This window comes from Solanum stenotomum, chromosome 12, assembly GCF_019186545.1.
Source record: "Solanum stenotomum isolate F172 chromosome 12, ASM1918654v1, whole genome shotgun sequence".
Classification (NCBI taxonomy): domain Eukaryota; kingdom Viridiplantae; phylum Streptophyta; class Magnoliopsida; order Solanales; family Solanaceae; genus Solanum; species Solanum stenotomum.
In genome coordinates, this window is record NC_064293.1 from 13665963 (window position 1) to 13682575 (window position 16613).

Sequence of the window (16613 nt, forward strand, 5' to 3'; positions counted from 1 at the left end):
CCCCCCACCCCCAAAAAAATTTAAGTTTGTTTTTAAAAAATATTTTCAATTTCAAAAATTATTTTCTACCCTAGTAAAAATAAAAGATATTTCTCATAAAAAAAAAATCATTCATAAAATCAAACACTAAAAATCTTTTCCATAAAATATTTTCTACTCACCAACCAAACATGATAAGTCAAAAATCAACTTGTTTTCCAGGAAAACATTTTCTAGGAAAACGTTTTCCTTCATACCAAACACACCCTTAGTTATCACTATTTTAGACTTTACTCTATTAAAAAATTAAGTAAGTTTATAATTATTTAGTGTTCACTTAAAGTCAAATTTTCAATCAATAAACATGAATTAATTTATTTTTGATTAATTAATTTGACCAATAAACATAAATTAATTACTTAGTTTTTCTATGTTGGTCAAATACATACTTTCAAGACTAATAACTCTCATGAGTAAAATAGGAAAAATAATACTCTAGTCCATTTGTCCCTAATTACTTGTCCACTTTTGAATTGACACACACACAACACACCTTTTAAGAAAACAATGATTGACATAGTAAGTTTACCATTTTACTCATACTCCCTCCGTCCACAATTGTTTGGCAGGTATACTAAAAATAGATGTACAAGATTAATTGTCAATTTAAACAATCAAGAAATAATTAATCATTTTTTCCAATTCTGTCCTTAATGATAGTGTAGCTCAATTGAAAAGTTATATAGACTTTTGGTATTCTTGATATAGTAGGGTTATATTAGTCAAATTACATCTTGTATTAAATTTTCCTTGAGGGGTGTGCATGACCTTACCTTGACAAACAATTGTGGACGGAGGGAGTATTAATTATGAAATTGATGAATTAAAAATTTTAGATTTTCACACAAGTTTTACCTTTTTCAAAATTAATTAATTGAGGATATAATAGGTAAAAAAAATTTATCCTTTCTTAATTTGTCAAAATGGACAACTAAAAAAGAAAAATTAGTCAAATAATTAGGAATAATGAAAGTATCATTTATACATTAGTTTTGTGAAAGGACAAGAACTTAAGTAACATTTATTTTCAGTAAGAAAAACATATAAATAGGAACTGAACGTAATCGCCAAAAAGGAATGAATTTTCCAATACAAGGAAATGAAATTACATTGCAATAAAAAATTTCAAAAATGGAGGGACAAGAAGGTTATGGTATGTTATTAGCTGGCTGCCTTATTTAGAAGGAATATCCTTGAGGTCTACAACTCTCAATTAGCAAATCTAACTTTGGGAAGACAGTTTACCAATTAGGATGTGAAGATGAAACTGAGCAAACACAAAAGGAGAAGTAAAATAGACAAATCAACTTGGAACCAATTCATCCTCAATCAGACCAACAAAGCTAACTTGTCCAAACACCGTATTTGTAATTCAAGCATTTTAGATAAAAAAGAATTAAAATTATTTAGTCAACACTATTTTAAAAAATAACTTTGTGAATAAATATTGAGCACGGCCTTTTCCCCACTAATATATGTATACTAGGCACCGGTGCCCGTGCTAGTACGGGCCTAATATTTGTTATTTTTTGTCTCACTTTATGTGGCATAAATAGAATTTAGATAGTCAATTAAATTTTAATATGATTTTTAAATATTTTAAGTTGTTAATTATTGTAATTTATAGTATTGTTACGTAATTTTTTAAATAATATATATTACTTCTCTTGTCCCAATGTACGTAGCACAAATAAAATATCAAGAGTCAATAAAATATTGTTAATTATTGAGATTTACAATACTTTCTACGTAGTTTCCAAATTAAATATGACATGTTACTTCTTTTGATTATTGTAATTTATAGTACTTTTTACGTAAATTTTTAATAATATATGTTACTTCTCTTATCCCAATGTATGTAGCACAAATAGAATTTCAAGAGTCAATCAAATGTTGTTAATTATTAAGATTTACAATACTTTCTATGTAGTTTTCAAATTAAATAAGTATAAATTATAGGAACCACATATTATAAGTACTAAATAACATCCTATCCCTTCTAGTTTTCTATTTACCAAAAATTTCTTAAAAATGATGTTTGCGGGATACATAGCGTTGTGCACGGGATACATTAGGTTTGATACATTCCACATAGCGGGATACATAGTGTTGTGTACGGGATACATAGCGTTGTGTACATGATACATAGCGTTGTGTACGGGATACATAACGTTGTGCACGAGATACACAGTGTTTGATACATTCCACACAGTGTTTGATACATTTCACATAGCGGGATACATAGCGTTGTGCACGGGATACATAACATTTGATACATTCCACATCGCGGGATACATAGTGTTGTGCATTGGATACATAGATAAATAAGGGATTTTTGAAAATTTTAAAATAAGTAGGGATAAATGGATATTAAGGTAAGTAAATGAGTGTAGTTAAGTAATTTGTCCATTAAATAATACATGTTACTTCTTTTGTCCCATTTTATGTGATACAAATAGATTAATTTTATGAATTAATCAAATTTTTTATAAGAAATTGAATTTTTATATGTTTTTCAAAAATATTTTAAGTTGTCAATTATCATGATTTATAGTATTTTTTACACAATTTTAAATATATAATTTTTTTAAAAAATAAGACAAACAAATTAAAACGGAGGAAAAAATTAAAACAGTAGAAGTGTGGAACCACACAGGTGACCGCCACCTGTGTGGTTATCCACACTTATAATTAAGTAGTAGATGACACAAATAGATTAATTTTATAAATTAATCAAAAAAAAATTATAAGAAATTGAATTTTTTTTATATGTTTTTCAAAAATATTTTAAATTGTCAATTATCATGATTTATAGTATTTTTTACACAATTTTAAAAATATAATTTTTTTAAAAAATAACACAAATAAATTAAAATAAAGGGAAAAGACAGTAGAAGTGTGAACCACACAAGTGAAGTAGGCATGTTGACCGTCACCTGTGTGGTTATCCACACTTATAATTAAGTAGTAGAAATGTATATTTTTATTTATATACACGGTATAATAATTGTCCATAAATACAATATATTTATGTGTTTGTGAGTAGGTGGGGAAATGGGGAAGAGATGTGCACTAAGGTAGTAATTATTTAGTTTATTTTTTTCCTCTTTTTTTTTTATAAAAAAAAATAAAAATACTAATATAAATATATTCTTAATTCTTAATTTAAATTTAATTAATCTAAATATATACTTTATGTTTAATTTAATTATTATATAGACTACTGATTCAATACCATAGTTAAGTTTTACGAAATATGAAACTTTAAATATATTTTTTTCTTTTAATATTATCCTAATATTTTGCTGCTTTTTCCTAAGAGTTGAGATACGGTGTTTTGAGAAAATCTTTTTTTACAGATTTAAAACACATTTTAAAATTAGATTAAATAGATAACCATCATTGTCATTTAAAAATTGTCAAAATTTAAATTTTAGAAACAAAATGTAAATAATTAAAATAACGATAAGAAACTGTAAATAATTAAAATAACTATAAAAAATTGTTAAAAAAAACTGATTAATTTTTATAAAAAAAATATAAAAATTTTAAAACAAATAATAACTAACTTTGTCCTAAAACTTCTCCTGCGTTGTCATTAGGCTTAATCCAAGGGTAAACTTTATTTCTTTTAATTATATATGGATATAGTTATTTACAAGCATTAATAGAAGTTACAATGCAATAAAAAACTAAAAATGTTCTTATTATATTTTATTGAAATATATGAACAAATGTGTTATCATTTTCTTTTCGAGTTCTACTTAAGAAAAGAGCATGCTAGCCAAGTACTAATTAACTTTTATCATTAGCATTATAGTCTATATAGAATATAAATATTAGACACCTAACTTTATTCACCCTAAACTTATGAACCAACTCCATCTTTATCAGAAAAATACAAGATAATGCTATCAGCAGGCCTCAATTAACTAGAGGCAATTTGAATGATTATATACACCACATTATATGGCTATCAGCATCATGTCTTCTGCAATTTTTCTATCTTACAATAATAATTCACAAGTATATAGTACTTTTTGGTGTTCTACAACCAAGGTTCATGCCTGGTTTGAGTTGATATTGTACAGAATTGATACATGAGGTTAGCCTAAGATAATGTTGCATCTGCATGATCATCATTAGTATGTGTAATAGGCCTTCTAACATCATCAAACAATAAGCTATGTCCTCTGCCATAAAATATGTATATGATAACTCCCACACCAAGCCATATCAAAACACGTATCCACGTTTGAGCTCTGCAGTTAGCATTTTTAGTAATTCGCATGCATATTTGACAAGTTCACTAGTTCTTAAGATAAGAAAAGGAATATGAGGACTCACCCAATATTTAATAACAAGTATGTATTTATAAGAACACTGGCTACAGGTAGGAAAGGCACAAATGGACACATGAAACCTGAAAAAGACAACAGATAGGAAATACTTCAATGACATTGTGATGCACTTTTAGGACAAAAACCAGTCAATTAGTTAATCAGTGGAGTAGAGAGCAAAATAATAAGAGAATTCATGTCCAAATTCTTTAGTATGCTCTCTCTACTCATAATGCTTGTTTGATATGAAGCAAGGGGAGCTTGAAATACATTTAAAAGTGTGAGATATTTTAGAAATAGAACCAAGTTAAAAACATCTTTCCAGCAGGATGCACTGCAAACAATCATACTTCGTATTTTTTTCTTAACAAGCACTGTACTGGGTTGTTTGGACCACAAGTTTCAAAAGTCTTTTTTTTCTTAAACACCGTGCCAAGTCAAAAGGTGCCACATAAAATGGGACGGAGCGAGTATTATTTAACACAATTAAGTTCCATATCATAAAAACATATTTTATCTAGTATAACTGAACCCTGTTTCTCCAGTAGACTACAGATATTTCCAAGTAAAGGAGTTATGCATGTTCATACAGTGAGTGACATGTAATAATGACTGCAAATATTACAGAACTTTAGCAATACCTCCTGATTTCGTGAAACTCTCTTTAGTGCCAGCTTGATCGATAGAATTGAGCATAGTCAAACAGCAGATTACAAGCATACCACCGATTCCACTCAATATAAAGCACAGAATGCTGACACAGTGAGCAATTTATAGGGTTAAAGATACCAGATGTGGGCAAAAACTGAAGAGCTGTAAAAGAGAGAACATTATGTAACAAAAACACTGAATCCGGCAAGATGAATAAACTCTAAGGAAAATATTATGCAGCCATCAGAAATCAACTCTTAAGCTTAAGTACAGCTTTGTTCACCTATATAGGTAATAGTATTCTAACACCCCATAATCTACGATCATGTCTTATTAGATATGATTAAAGCATCTTATAAACTTCTGTTGATTTGTGAATAGCCGATTATGATCAACTGTGATAAAATTGGATTTGTTGGATCTACATGGATTTATCAGATTTGCTAGGTTGTGAAGTATTCTAGAAAATAAAATCAGGCAGAAATCATCCCTTGAAACTCAAATCTCCTAGAATTAAGAGACTAGCTTTCTAATCTTTTTTTCTCTTTTCTATAAGTTTTTACCTCTACAGATGAATAGAATAGAGCATTTTTGGTATCAAAACTGACATGATATGAGAGCAACTTTGTCTTGTGCTGTTAAAACTGCATTTGTTGGGCAACGCCACTCAGCAACATCAATAAGTCTAGAGTTATGCTAACGAAGTTCCAGTTGAGACAACGATGAACCAAGGCGATGATTCCTCATTTGTACTTTCTCATAGGCTGATCGGCAAGAATTATTTGGAATCGGTGCAATCTGTCCATTTGGTAATTGATGGTCGAGGGAAACTTGAGCACCTAACTGGAAAGATAAGAAAAACGGAACCAGCAGACCTAAGGATGAATGCCGGGAGGTCAGAAAACTCATTGGTGATTGCTTGTCTGCTTAACTTCATGAAACCTGCTATAGCCTATTGTAACACCCCGCAAATTCTAAGCTAAGGCCCAAATCATTCTCCATATGCGTATAGGCCTGAACCCCGTGATTTCTACTTGTGAATAAGTGTTGAGGTCAATTCTTTAGTATGGGAATAGCTTTGGAGGTAAATTAAGATTAGAAAAATCCTCTAGCACAAAGTTGAATTGAAAGCTTCTTTACGATTGAGTTTTGGTACAAGTTTTTACTTGGGTAAAACTTTAAAAGAGTATATCTCCTAGAATATGAATAGTTATGTGTCCCATTCCATACCAAATTAAAAGTCGTTGAGTCTTCTTTCCAATGCCACCCACCGTTCGTAAATTCAAGTCCGAAGGAAAAAGTTATGATCGTTTTACCGGAGACGCTCCAATCAAAGTACAAGTCATAGTTTGATAGTACGACTCGTACTTTAGGGTATTTTCCTTACCTTCCTAAACCTAAACCACGACATTTTAGCACCAGGGAAGTATAAGATTAAGCACTCAATATCTCTGTTATTCTACGCACTCAACTCCCCAAACTCAAAATACATCTCAAGAAAGGCTAAGTCTAAGGTTTCAAGCTTTCTGATCAAGTTCCTCTTAAGAACTCTTGTTCTCTCAGGTATGAAAGATTCCAATTAGGGGTACTTTGGTAGAGTGTATTAATCAAAATAAAGTATGCATTAGTTCTGACCTCTGTGTATCAGTAATATCTTGTTTGGTACACTATTTTATGCTATGTATAACTAATGCTTGCACGGTTATACACTGTATTGTGTATTAAGGTGTGTATTACTAATGCCATGGATTTCTAGGTATGAGTAATACAAGGGGAGTTAATGCATCAATTAGCATGGTTAAAGACTCAATTATCCCTCAAAAACCATTTTCAAAAAAAAAAATTTATCCCTCGAAACCTTTTTACATCTTTTCCACCATGATTGTGGAGGGCATCTTTGTAAATAAATATTCTTATGCAGTACAAGCTATTTTTAATACACCAAACCAAATAATGCATGAGAAATAATCTATGTATGATTAATGCAAGCATTATCAATATACTCTATTTAGCACTATTTTTATACACCCTACCAAATGACACCTTAGAGTATCCTTTCACTCTCATGCCAAAGTTGTAATTTCTTTCAAAGATTACTACGAAATTCTTAGAATCCAAGGTAGGGTTTTACTCAAATTATGCAATTCCATCATAAGCTCTTCTTCTTGATTTATGTACTCAATTTTAAAACCTAATTGAGCCAGCTTAGCACGATTTCTACAATTTCTTTCTGTGAGAAATATAGGAGAAAAATATTATTGAATTGTTGTTGTTGTCTACATTATTACATTGAGACTCTATTTATAGACACTAGAATTCAATCCTTTACCAAGTAGGATACTATTTACTATTCCTATTTCTATTTGTATTCCTATTCCTATTCTAAATAGGATTGTATAAACCTATTCTTATTCTAATAGGATTGTATAAACCTTATCCTATTCTAATAGGATTGTATAAACTTATTCCTATTCTAACCAAGCATGAAAATCAGTATCATGCAGATTTCAATTTCAGTATAGATTATTTGAAAGATGATTTTGAGCAAAATCTCATACTTGAGACAGACAAATAGTTTATCTATTTATGAGCATATTAGTATATACAAATTATTTTGGGAGGATTATTTAGCACCGAGAGGACACACATTCAGAAAACCAAGCCCCTAACTACGTGCCACTGTAGGATCTGAGCACACCATGAGTCGGTCAACTTCTTTATGCCCAAGAAGCTCATATACTCTCTCAACTGAAATTATATGTTGAACAACATGAGCTTACAAGGTATATGTCGATTGTAAGAAGCTCCCCACTTATAGTATCATTATTTTATTACACTTTAATTTTCAGCATGATTTCTCAGATTAGTAGTTTAGATGTATTTTAAGTTCAGAGGAATAGAAATAGATTTACTTTTACATACTTTTAAAGCAAATTCCTATAGTATCTTTATACACCGGTTTTAAGATGTTCCTTAATCTATTTCATGTATTCATGATTATTGCAACTCATCAGTCTTTGAAAGCATGTTGTTACCAGAAATGATATATGCTTAGTGTCACCCTATATATTCAATACATTGACTACATTCCACGTACTGACCACATATTTTTCTCTGTGTTGCATCCTATTATGATGTAGATTCAAACGTTCGCTCTCAGACTCGTGGCTAGACAGGTTACAGCACTTTCAATCTGCAATTGGTGAGTCCTCATTCAAGAACTTCATAGAGTAGTCAGTAGTTAGGTTTTTACCTTAGACAGTACTTGCTTTGAAGGTAGATGGGGGGCATGTCCCGGCAATATTTATTTCATTCCAAACAATAGAGGCTTACAATCAGACATTAGTTGTTCAGTAATTTTCCATGCATACGATGTTATTTCAATGTCTTAAATTTAAGCATCTTTTAGTTAGTCATGTTTCAACTTCCTCTTGCATTATATAAAAGGTTCAGTTATTCGTTAGCAGCATGCCAATACCAGGGGTTTGCTTGAGGTCACTTGTAATCCTAAGTGCCCATCACACCTAGGGAGAAGACTTTGGTCGTAACTGTTATAGAATGTATATAGACATAATCTTAGTAATATACATAGCTATATATAGGCAGCAGATTTATAGGGATCACTGCAGATCTGTAGGAATCACTCTTTATTTCTTTCCTTAGTTAGCACCTTATGTATTGTATTTATTCACTGTTCACCTACTGGAATAAGACAACATCTTCCATTCAATTACATGGTATCAGAGCCAATAGTCTTGTGTCGTTTTGGCTGTGTTATGACAGAAGTTTGGATTTCTATTCCACTGATTTAAAGTGGTCAGTCTGTGTTATCACCACCACAGAAGGAGGCGGAGTATATTTTTCGGCCAAACCAGTCTTCACCGGCATCTGGTTGTGAAGCAAGTGGCTATCACGCATCGGTCATTTTTAAAGTGGTCAGTCTGTGGCTATCACGCATCGGTCATCTGGGTGCACAATTGGTGTCTTAGTTGATAAAATCATTTTTAGAATTTGTTCATCAGTGTTTGTGGGGTCACGTACATGCTTCTGGTTATATTTTCTATTGATGAGTTCTTGTGCTGCAAAAATATTTGGAGAGAATGACTGAAATTGTGGCTCCTATGTCTTCGGATAAAAGAACTTTGGTTTCGGCGGAAGAGTATGCAAAATTCTCACAATATCAGAAATTACAAAAAAGAATCTATTTCAGTTACTACCCTTGTTGAGTTAGGAAAAGATATAAGACAACATGTCTTATATCCTCTTCGAATAAATGGGTGATCGATTCAGGTGCCACAGATCACATGACAGGTAATCCTAATATATATTCTAGCTTTCGATCACACGAAGAACTCTCTCCTGTGACGGTTGCTGATGGTTCAATCTATAATATTATAGGATCTGGGACTGTAAAACCAACTTCTCCCATTACCTTGTCATCTGTATTAGGTCTACCAAAGTTAGCCTTTAATTTGAGGATGGTTAGTAAGCTTACCAGAGACCAAAACTGTTATATCTCATTCTTTCCCGATCATTGTTTGTTTCGTGATCTGAAGACAGATAAAGTTATTGGTAAAGGACATGTAGCTGATAGTCTCTACATTCTTGATGAATATTAGGAGCCTCGATTTGCTGCCTACTCTTGTGTCATGTCTCCATTCGAGGCACATTGTCGATTAGGACATCCTTCTTTGCCTATGTTGAAGAAGCTCTATCCTCAGTTTCAGAATATTCCTTCACTAGATTGTGAGTCGTGTCAATATGCCAAACACCATCGTAGCTCAACAAATCCAAGGGTTAATAAGTGGGTGGAGTCAATTTTTGAGTTAGTTCATTCAGATGTTTGGGGACCATCACCTGTTGTTTCCAAAACCGGACATAAGTATTTTGTCACATTTGTGGATGATTTCTCTCGAATGACTTGGATTTATTTTATGAAGAGTCGTTCTGAAGTGTTTACTCACGTTTGTGCTTTTTGTGTTGAAGTCAAAACTCAGTTCAATACTTCAGTGCATATTCTAAGGAGTGATAATGCTAAAGAATATATGTCAGAATTGTTTCAGTCCTACATGAGACAACATGGTATTCTCCATCAAACTTCATGTATTGATACACCCTCTCAAAATGGAGTTGCTGAGAGAAAGAATAGGCACCTACTTGAGACAGCTCGAGCACTTCTGTTCCAAATGAAGGTTCCTAAACAATTTTGGGTTGATGCAGTCTCTACAGCTTGTTTTTTTATTAATCGCATGCCATCGACTGTTCTTGTTGGTAATGTGCCTTACAATGTTCTTTTTTCAAACAAGTCACTATTTCCGATGGAGCCTAAGGTATTTGGAAGCATGTGTTATGTTCGAGATGTTTGGCCATCTATTACCAAGTTGGACCCCAAGGCATTAAAGTGTGTTTTCCTGGGTTATTCACACCTTCATAAGGGGTATCGATGTTATTCTACTGAACTTGGTAAATACTTGGTGTCAAATGATGTGGTATTTTCAGAGACTACACCATTCTTCTATGCACCTCCCATTTCTACAACTCAAGAGGAGGAAGATGAGTGGTTAGTCTATCAGGTTACTCGTGTTGTGACAGAACAATCAATTAATGTTCTTCAATCTCCTAGCTCCCCTATTAAACACCAATTGACTATTGGACCTACAATTGCTCCAGCAAGACCACCAATTGTTCAAGTTTATTCGAGGAGACGAGAGATCGATGATACATGTTTTGCACCGGTTCCTCTGTTATCAAATCTTTCTTCACCCGATCATTGAGAGAATTTGGATCTCCCTATTGCTCTTCGCAAAGGTAAAAGGACTTGTCAATCCACATATCCCATTGTTAATTTTGTTTCCTATGACCACTTATCCTCTATGTCGAGGTCCTTGGTTGCTTCTTTAGACTCCATCTAAATACCCAAAACAGTGAAGGAAGCTTTGAACCATACTAGATGGTATGATGCGATGCTTGAGGAAATACATGCCTTAGAGGAAAATCACACGTGGGATTTGGTGGATTTACCTAGCACGAAGAAACCAGTAGGATGTAAGTGGGTGTTCACAGTTAAAGTAAATCCAGATGGTTCTGTGGCAAGACATAAGGCTAGGCTTGTGGCTAAAGGGTATGCTCAAACTTATGGAGTGGATTATTCAGACACTCTCTCCGGTTGCGAAACTTACTTTCGTCCGCTTGTTCATTTCTCTAGCTGCTTCTAAGAATTGTCCTTCTGAGAATTGGCCTTTACATCAGTTGGATATCAAAAATGCATTCCTTCATGGTGATCTTCAAGAGGAAGTATATATGGAGTAACCACCTGGTTTTGTTGCTCAAGGGGAGTATGGGAGAGTCTGTTATTTGAAGAAGTCCTTGTATGGCTTGAACCAGAGTCCCTGAGCTTGGTTTGGGAAGTTCAGTGAGGTAGTCCTGGAGTTTGGGATGAAAATGAGCAAATGTGATCACTCAGTCTTCTACTGACAATCAACAATTAGCAGGATGCACTATCCTGCTGGTTGTGTATGTTGATGACATTGTCATCACATGAAGTGATTATGCGGGGATCTCTTCCATCAATCCTTCATGCATACTAGGTTTCATACGAAAGACTTGGGTCAGTTGAAATACTTTTTGGGTATAGAGGTAAATAGAAACAAGAAGGGAATTCTTTTGTCTCCAAGAAAGTATATTCTTGATCTTCTTGCAGACACTGGAAAGTTGGTAGCTAAACCTTGCAGTACTCCAATGGTTCCCAACGTGCAACTTATGAAAGATGACGGCGACCCCTTTGATGATCCTGAGAGATACAAGAGGTTAGTTGGGAAGTTAAACTACCTTGTTGTGACTCGTCCAGACATTGCTTTTGCAGCAAGTGTTGTTAGCCAGTTCATGTCCTCGCCTACAGTCAAACATTGGACAGCTTTGCAACAGATTTTTTGTTACTTGAAAGGAGCCCCTGGTCTCTGGGATATTATATAGCAATCACGGTCATACTCGTGTTGAGTGTTTTGCAGATGCTGACTATGCTGGATCCAAAATTGACAGGAGATACAGGCAATTGTGTCTTTGTTGGAGGGAACGTAGTTTCATGAAGGAGTAAGAAGCAAAGTGTTGTATCTCGATCTAGTGCAGAATCTGAGTACAGAGCTATGTCACAGTCTACATGTGAGATTATGTGGATATATAATCTTCTAACTGAAATTGGGTTGGAATATCATACACTAGCAAAACTTTGGTGTGATAATCAAGCTGCCCTGCATATTGCCTCAAATTCGGTGTATCATGAAAGAACTAAACACATTGAGGTTGACTGTCATTTTATTCGTGAGAAGATTCAGGAAAACTTGATTTCCACCGGCTACGTGAAGACAGGAGAGCAAGTAGTTGATTTGCTCACAAAGGTATTGAATGGAACTCGAGTTGATTATCTTTGTAACAAGTTGGGCATGATCAACATATATGCTCCAGCTTGAGGGGGAGTGTTATCGAATGTATATAGACTTAGTAATATACATAGCTATATATAGGCAGCAGATTTATAGGGATCACTGCAGATCTGTAGGAATCACTCTTTATTTTTTTCCTTAGTTAGCACCTTATGTATTGTATTTATTCATTGTTCACCTACCGGAATAAGACAACATCTTCCATTCAATTACAGTAACAAACTTAGTAACAGAGCCTTAGGTTAAAGTGTCCTAGGATGTCTCAAAAGCCACATTCAGTAAAGTCCTTTTTTAACACACTTATACGGGGGAGGCTACAAGATGTTTAGGAAATATTACCCTTCTTTCATGCTCTCAGTCGTGCGATTGAGTTCCAACTCTATTTACCTCATCTAATTCGTGCTTATACGTGTTTCAGATCATGCCTCCAAGAAGAGTCGTCGGTCATACAATGCAAACCAAAAACAGAGCATGTCCTACTAAATAGTAAGAATCCTCAAGTGCCACTAGTGCCAGCCAGACCAAAGGTCCCAATGCACCTGTTGATTAGCCACTTCGTGTTGATGTTACTAATGCTAAGTTTCATAACGCCATTCAGATGCTTTCTCAAGCGATGACAACCCAGGTTGACCGTCAGAGAGCAGCAGGGTGGTCTAGACACTTCCAACATCTGTGAATTTTTCTCAAGATGAATTCACCTAAGTTCGCAAGGTCAAAGCTTAATGAGGATACAAAAAACTTTATTAATGAGGTTCAGAAGATCTATTCAGGTGATGCATGTTGGTGACACAAGTGTTGAGCTTGCCTTTTACTAGCTTAAGGATGTTGCAAGAATATGGTTAGATCAGCATAAGAAAAGTAGAGGCGAAAATGATACACCTCCAGGTTGGGTTGTTTTTGAAGATGCCTTATTGGGACATTTCTTTCCTCGAGAGTTGAGGGAGGCCAAGACCCAAGAGTTCCTCAATATGGAGCAGGGTTCTATGAACGTTGTGGAATAAGATTGTTGACTAATTTCATTATATTTTTCTATGTCATATACATGGCTTTATATATAAATAAGAGATTGTGAAATAGAATAACCTAAATCCCATGAAATCTGGGATTATACATAATCATATACTTTACATTAAGAGAAAGAATCAGAGATATGATATTCTAAATTACCACAATTATCCTAAGATCTTAGAGGATCATATCTTGATATGAAGAATACCTTCCCATCTTAGAGGACCATATCTTGATATCAAGAATATCTTCTGGAAATCCTCTATCAGCCAACAAACATACATAAGTACAACCTTAAGTTCACTCAATTGTCTCGCTATGCTCCAAATATAGTGGCTGGTATGAGGAATAAGATGAGCTTGTTTATGTACGTACTCTCCCATCTTTTGAACAATGAGGGTAGTGAAGCGATGTTGATTGGGGATATGGACATAATAGCTAGACTAATTATCAATGTGCAACAGGTTAAGGAAGATAAGCTGAAGAAAAGGGGTGAGTTTCAAAACAAGAGGGCCAGAACATCAAATCACGAGTTCAACCAATAGAGGACCAGAAATAGAAATTAATCATCCTTTCAGCAAAAGGTCATTTGGACCAGTTCCATCTTCAACCAGTACACCAGTACCCAGACCTAAGAATGATCAGAGAGGAAGAGAGTTTGGCTCTCGATCTCAAGGCAATGTTGATAGAGGGTACAACCTTACCCTATTTGCAATAAGTGTGGTAAAAATCATCCCAATGAGTGTCTTTATGGAAGAGAGGGTTGCTACAGATGTGGTCAAACTAGGTCATATGCTTAAGGATTGCCCCTCACCGAGGCAAGAAGATGGGGGTAACAAAACTCTATCCACTACACCATCAACTCCACCAAGCCAAAACGTTCAAAAGGGCACCACTTCCGGTGAAAATGGTAGTCGGAATCACTTCTATGCCTTGTTTTCTCGTCGGGATTAGGAGAGCTCCCCAGATGTTGACACTGGTATGTTAAAAGTTTTCTCCCTTGATGTTTATGCTTTATTAGACTCCAGAGCTACTTTGTCCTTTGTAACTCCTTATATTGCTATAAATTCGAATTCAGTTTCGAAAAAATCTAAGAACCCTTCCGCATTTCTACTCCATTTGGAGAGTCAGTTTTTGCTAAACGAATTTATAAAAGTTGCATTGTTTCAGTCCTTTATAAAGACACCACAACAGATCTAGTAGAATTAGATATGGTAGACTTCGATGTTATCCTAGGTATGGGTGGGTTGTATTCTTGCTATGCCTTAGTTGAATATGGAATCAAAGTTGTAAAGTTTCATTTTTGTGATGAGCCAATCTTAGAGTGGAAAGATAGTTTTACTGTGGCTAAGGGTTTTTTCATTTCATATCTTAAGCCGCAGTGTTGTGAAAGGCGCTCGCCTTTCGCCAAAGGTGATAAGGCGAGGCGAGACGAGGCCCTCACGCCTTTTCACAGTGTGGCAAGGCGAAGTGAGAAAGGCGACGTAAGGCGACGTAAGGCGCCAATATGGCAATGGTGATGGCGAGGCGAAGCGGCGCCTTTTTTTAAAAAAAAATTAATTAAGGTCTGACTTAATAATATTAGTCAAAATTAGGTTTTTTTTCAAACTTTCATCAGTCTCCAGTCGCGACTTCTTCTCCTCTTCTCCAGTCGATCGTCTTCTTCTCCTTCGCGCGAGTCTGCTGCAATGTATGACCTCTCTTTTTTCTTCTTCTTTTAAGTTTTTCTCAAATCTCGACCTCTTCTTCTTCTTCAATTCTCTTCTTGACTTCTTTTTCTTCTCTTCTTTTCTTCTTTTCTTCTTTTCTTCTCTTTCAGTTCCTTCTTTTCTTCTCTTTCAGTTCTCTTCTTTTCTTCTCATCTTCAGTTTCTTGTTGCTGAACCCAGGATTGTGAATCGGGCTGAAACTGCTGCTCACTGCTCTGTTTGTTATGCTCTGTTTTGTTCACTGTCACTGCTGACTGCTGTCTCTATTTAATTTTTTTTTTTAAATAAAAAATTGTATTTAGAATAAGGAGGGGTATTTAGGATCTCTACCATCTTCTAAGAATAGACTTTTAGAGTTCTAGTATTGCTTGTCAATTGTCTTTTGAATTGTTGGGTCATCTACTATTAGTTTTTGAATTGAATTATTTGCTAATATATGTTATTGTTATTGAGATTTTGGATATTTATATATGCAATTAAATATTTTTAATTTTTGGTATTAATTGACGCCTCATTTCAAAAAGGCGAACGCCTCGTCGCGAGGTGAGCCAGGCGCTTGTCGTCTTTTGCCGTCCAAAATACTGTCTTAAGGCTAGGAAGATGGTCTCTAAGGGTTACATCTACCATGTAGTCCGGGTTAAGGATTCTAACTCCAACACCCCATTTCTTCCTATACACATCCTATCTTTGTTCCACCATATAGAATGACTCCAATTGAGTTAAAAGAGTTGAAAGACCTCTTAGATAAGGGATTCATCAGACCTAGTGTTTCCCCGTGGGGTGCCCCAGTTTTTCCGTCCCAGTCCTTTTCGTGCATAAGAAAGATGGTTCGCTCAGAATGTTTATCAAATACTGCCAACTAAATAAGACACAAATTAAGAATAAGTATCCTCTCCCCATAATTGACGACATGTTCGACCAGTTTCAGGGTGTCACTTGTTTATCTAAAATTGATCTAAGATCTGGATACCATCAATTGTAGGTTAAAGAGTGTGACATTACAAAGGAAACTTTCCAAACTCGGTATGGTCACTATGAGTTTTTTTTATGTCATTTGGACTAACCAATGCTCCTGCAACTTTTATGGACCTCATGAACAGAGTGTTCAAACAGTACCTCAACATGTTCATTATTATCTTCATAGATGATATTTTGATTTACTCCCGTAGTGAGGAAATTCATGTTGATCACCTCTGATTGTTCTTCAAACTCTCAGAGGGATAGATAGGTGTTCATTAAGTTCTCTAAGTGCAAAATTTGATTGAGATCAATTGCATTTCTTGTGCTTGTTTCTAGTGAGGGTAATCAGGTTGATTCTCAAAAGATTGACGCAATGAAGAATTGGCCTAGGCCCATTAACCCCAATAGACATTAGGAATTTTTTGGGTTTAGCTAGTTACTACAAAAAGTTTGTTGAGGGGTTCTTAT

At 34.5% G+C, this 16613-nt stretch overlaps 2 protein-coding genes across 2 annotated transcripts in view; both read right to left on the reverse strand.

Annotated features, from left to right (window-relative positions):
* Nucleotides 1–16613, reverse strand: part of LOC125848151 (2-methylpropanoate--CoA ligase CCL4-like) — a 57818-nt gene that overhangs the window by 10644 nt on the left and 30561 nt on the right. The window lies entirely within an intron of this gene.
* LOC125848148 (cationic amino acid transporter 4, vacuolar-like) overlaps nucleotides 3946–16613 on the reverse strand; it is a 28348-nt gene continuing 15680 nt past the window's right edge. Inside the window, exons 13-15 of the mRNA XM_049527960.1 lie at nucleotides 5021–5133; nucleotides 4387–4462; nucleotides 3946–4301 (exon numbers count right to left, since the gene is read on the reverse strand). Of these exons, the coding sequence (XP_049383917.1) occupies nucleotides 4151–4301; nucleotides 4387–4462; nucleotides 5021–5133 (340 nt within the window). The 3' untranslated portion in view covers nucleotides 3946–4150. The remainder of the gene's footprint in view (nucleotides 4302–4386; nucleotides 4463–5020; nucleotides 5134–16613) is intronic.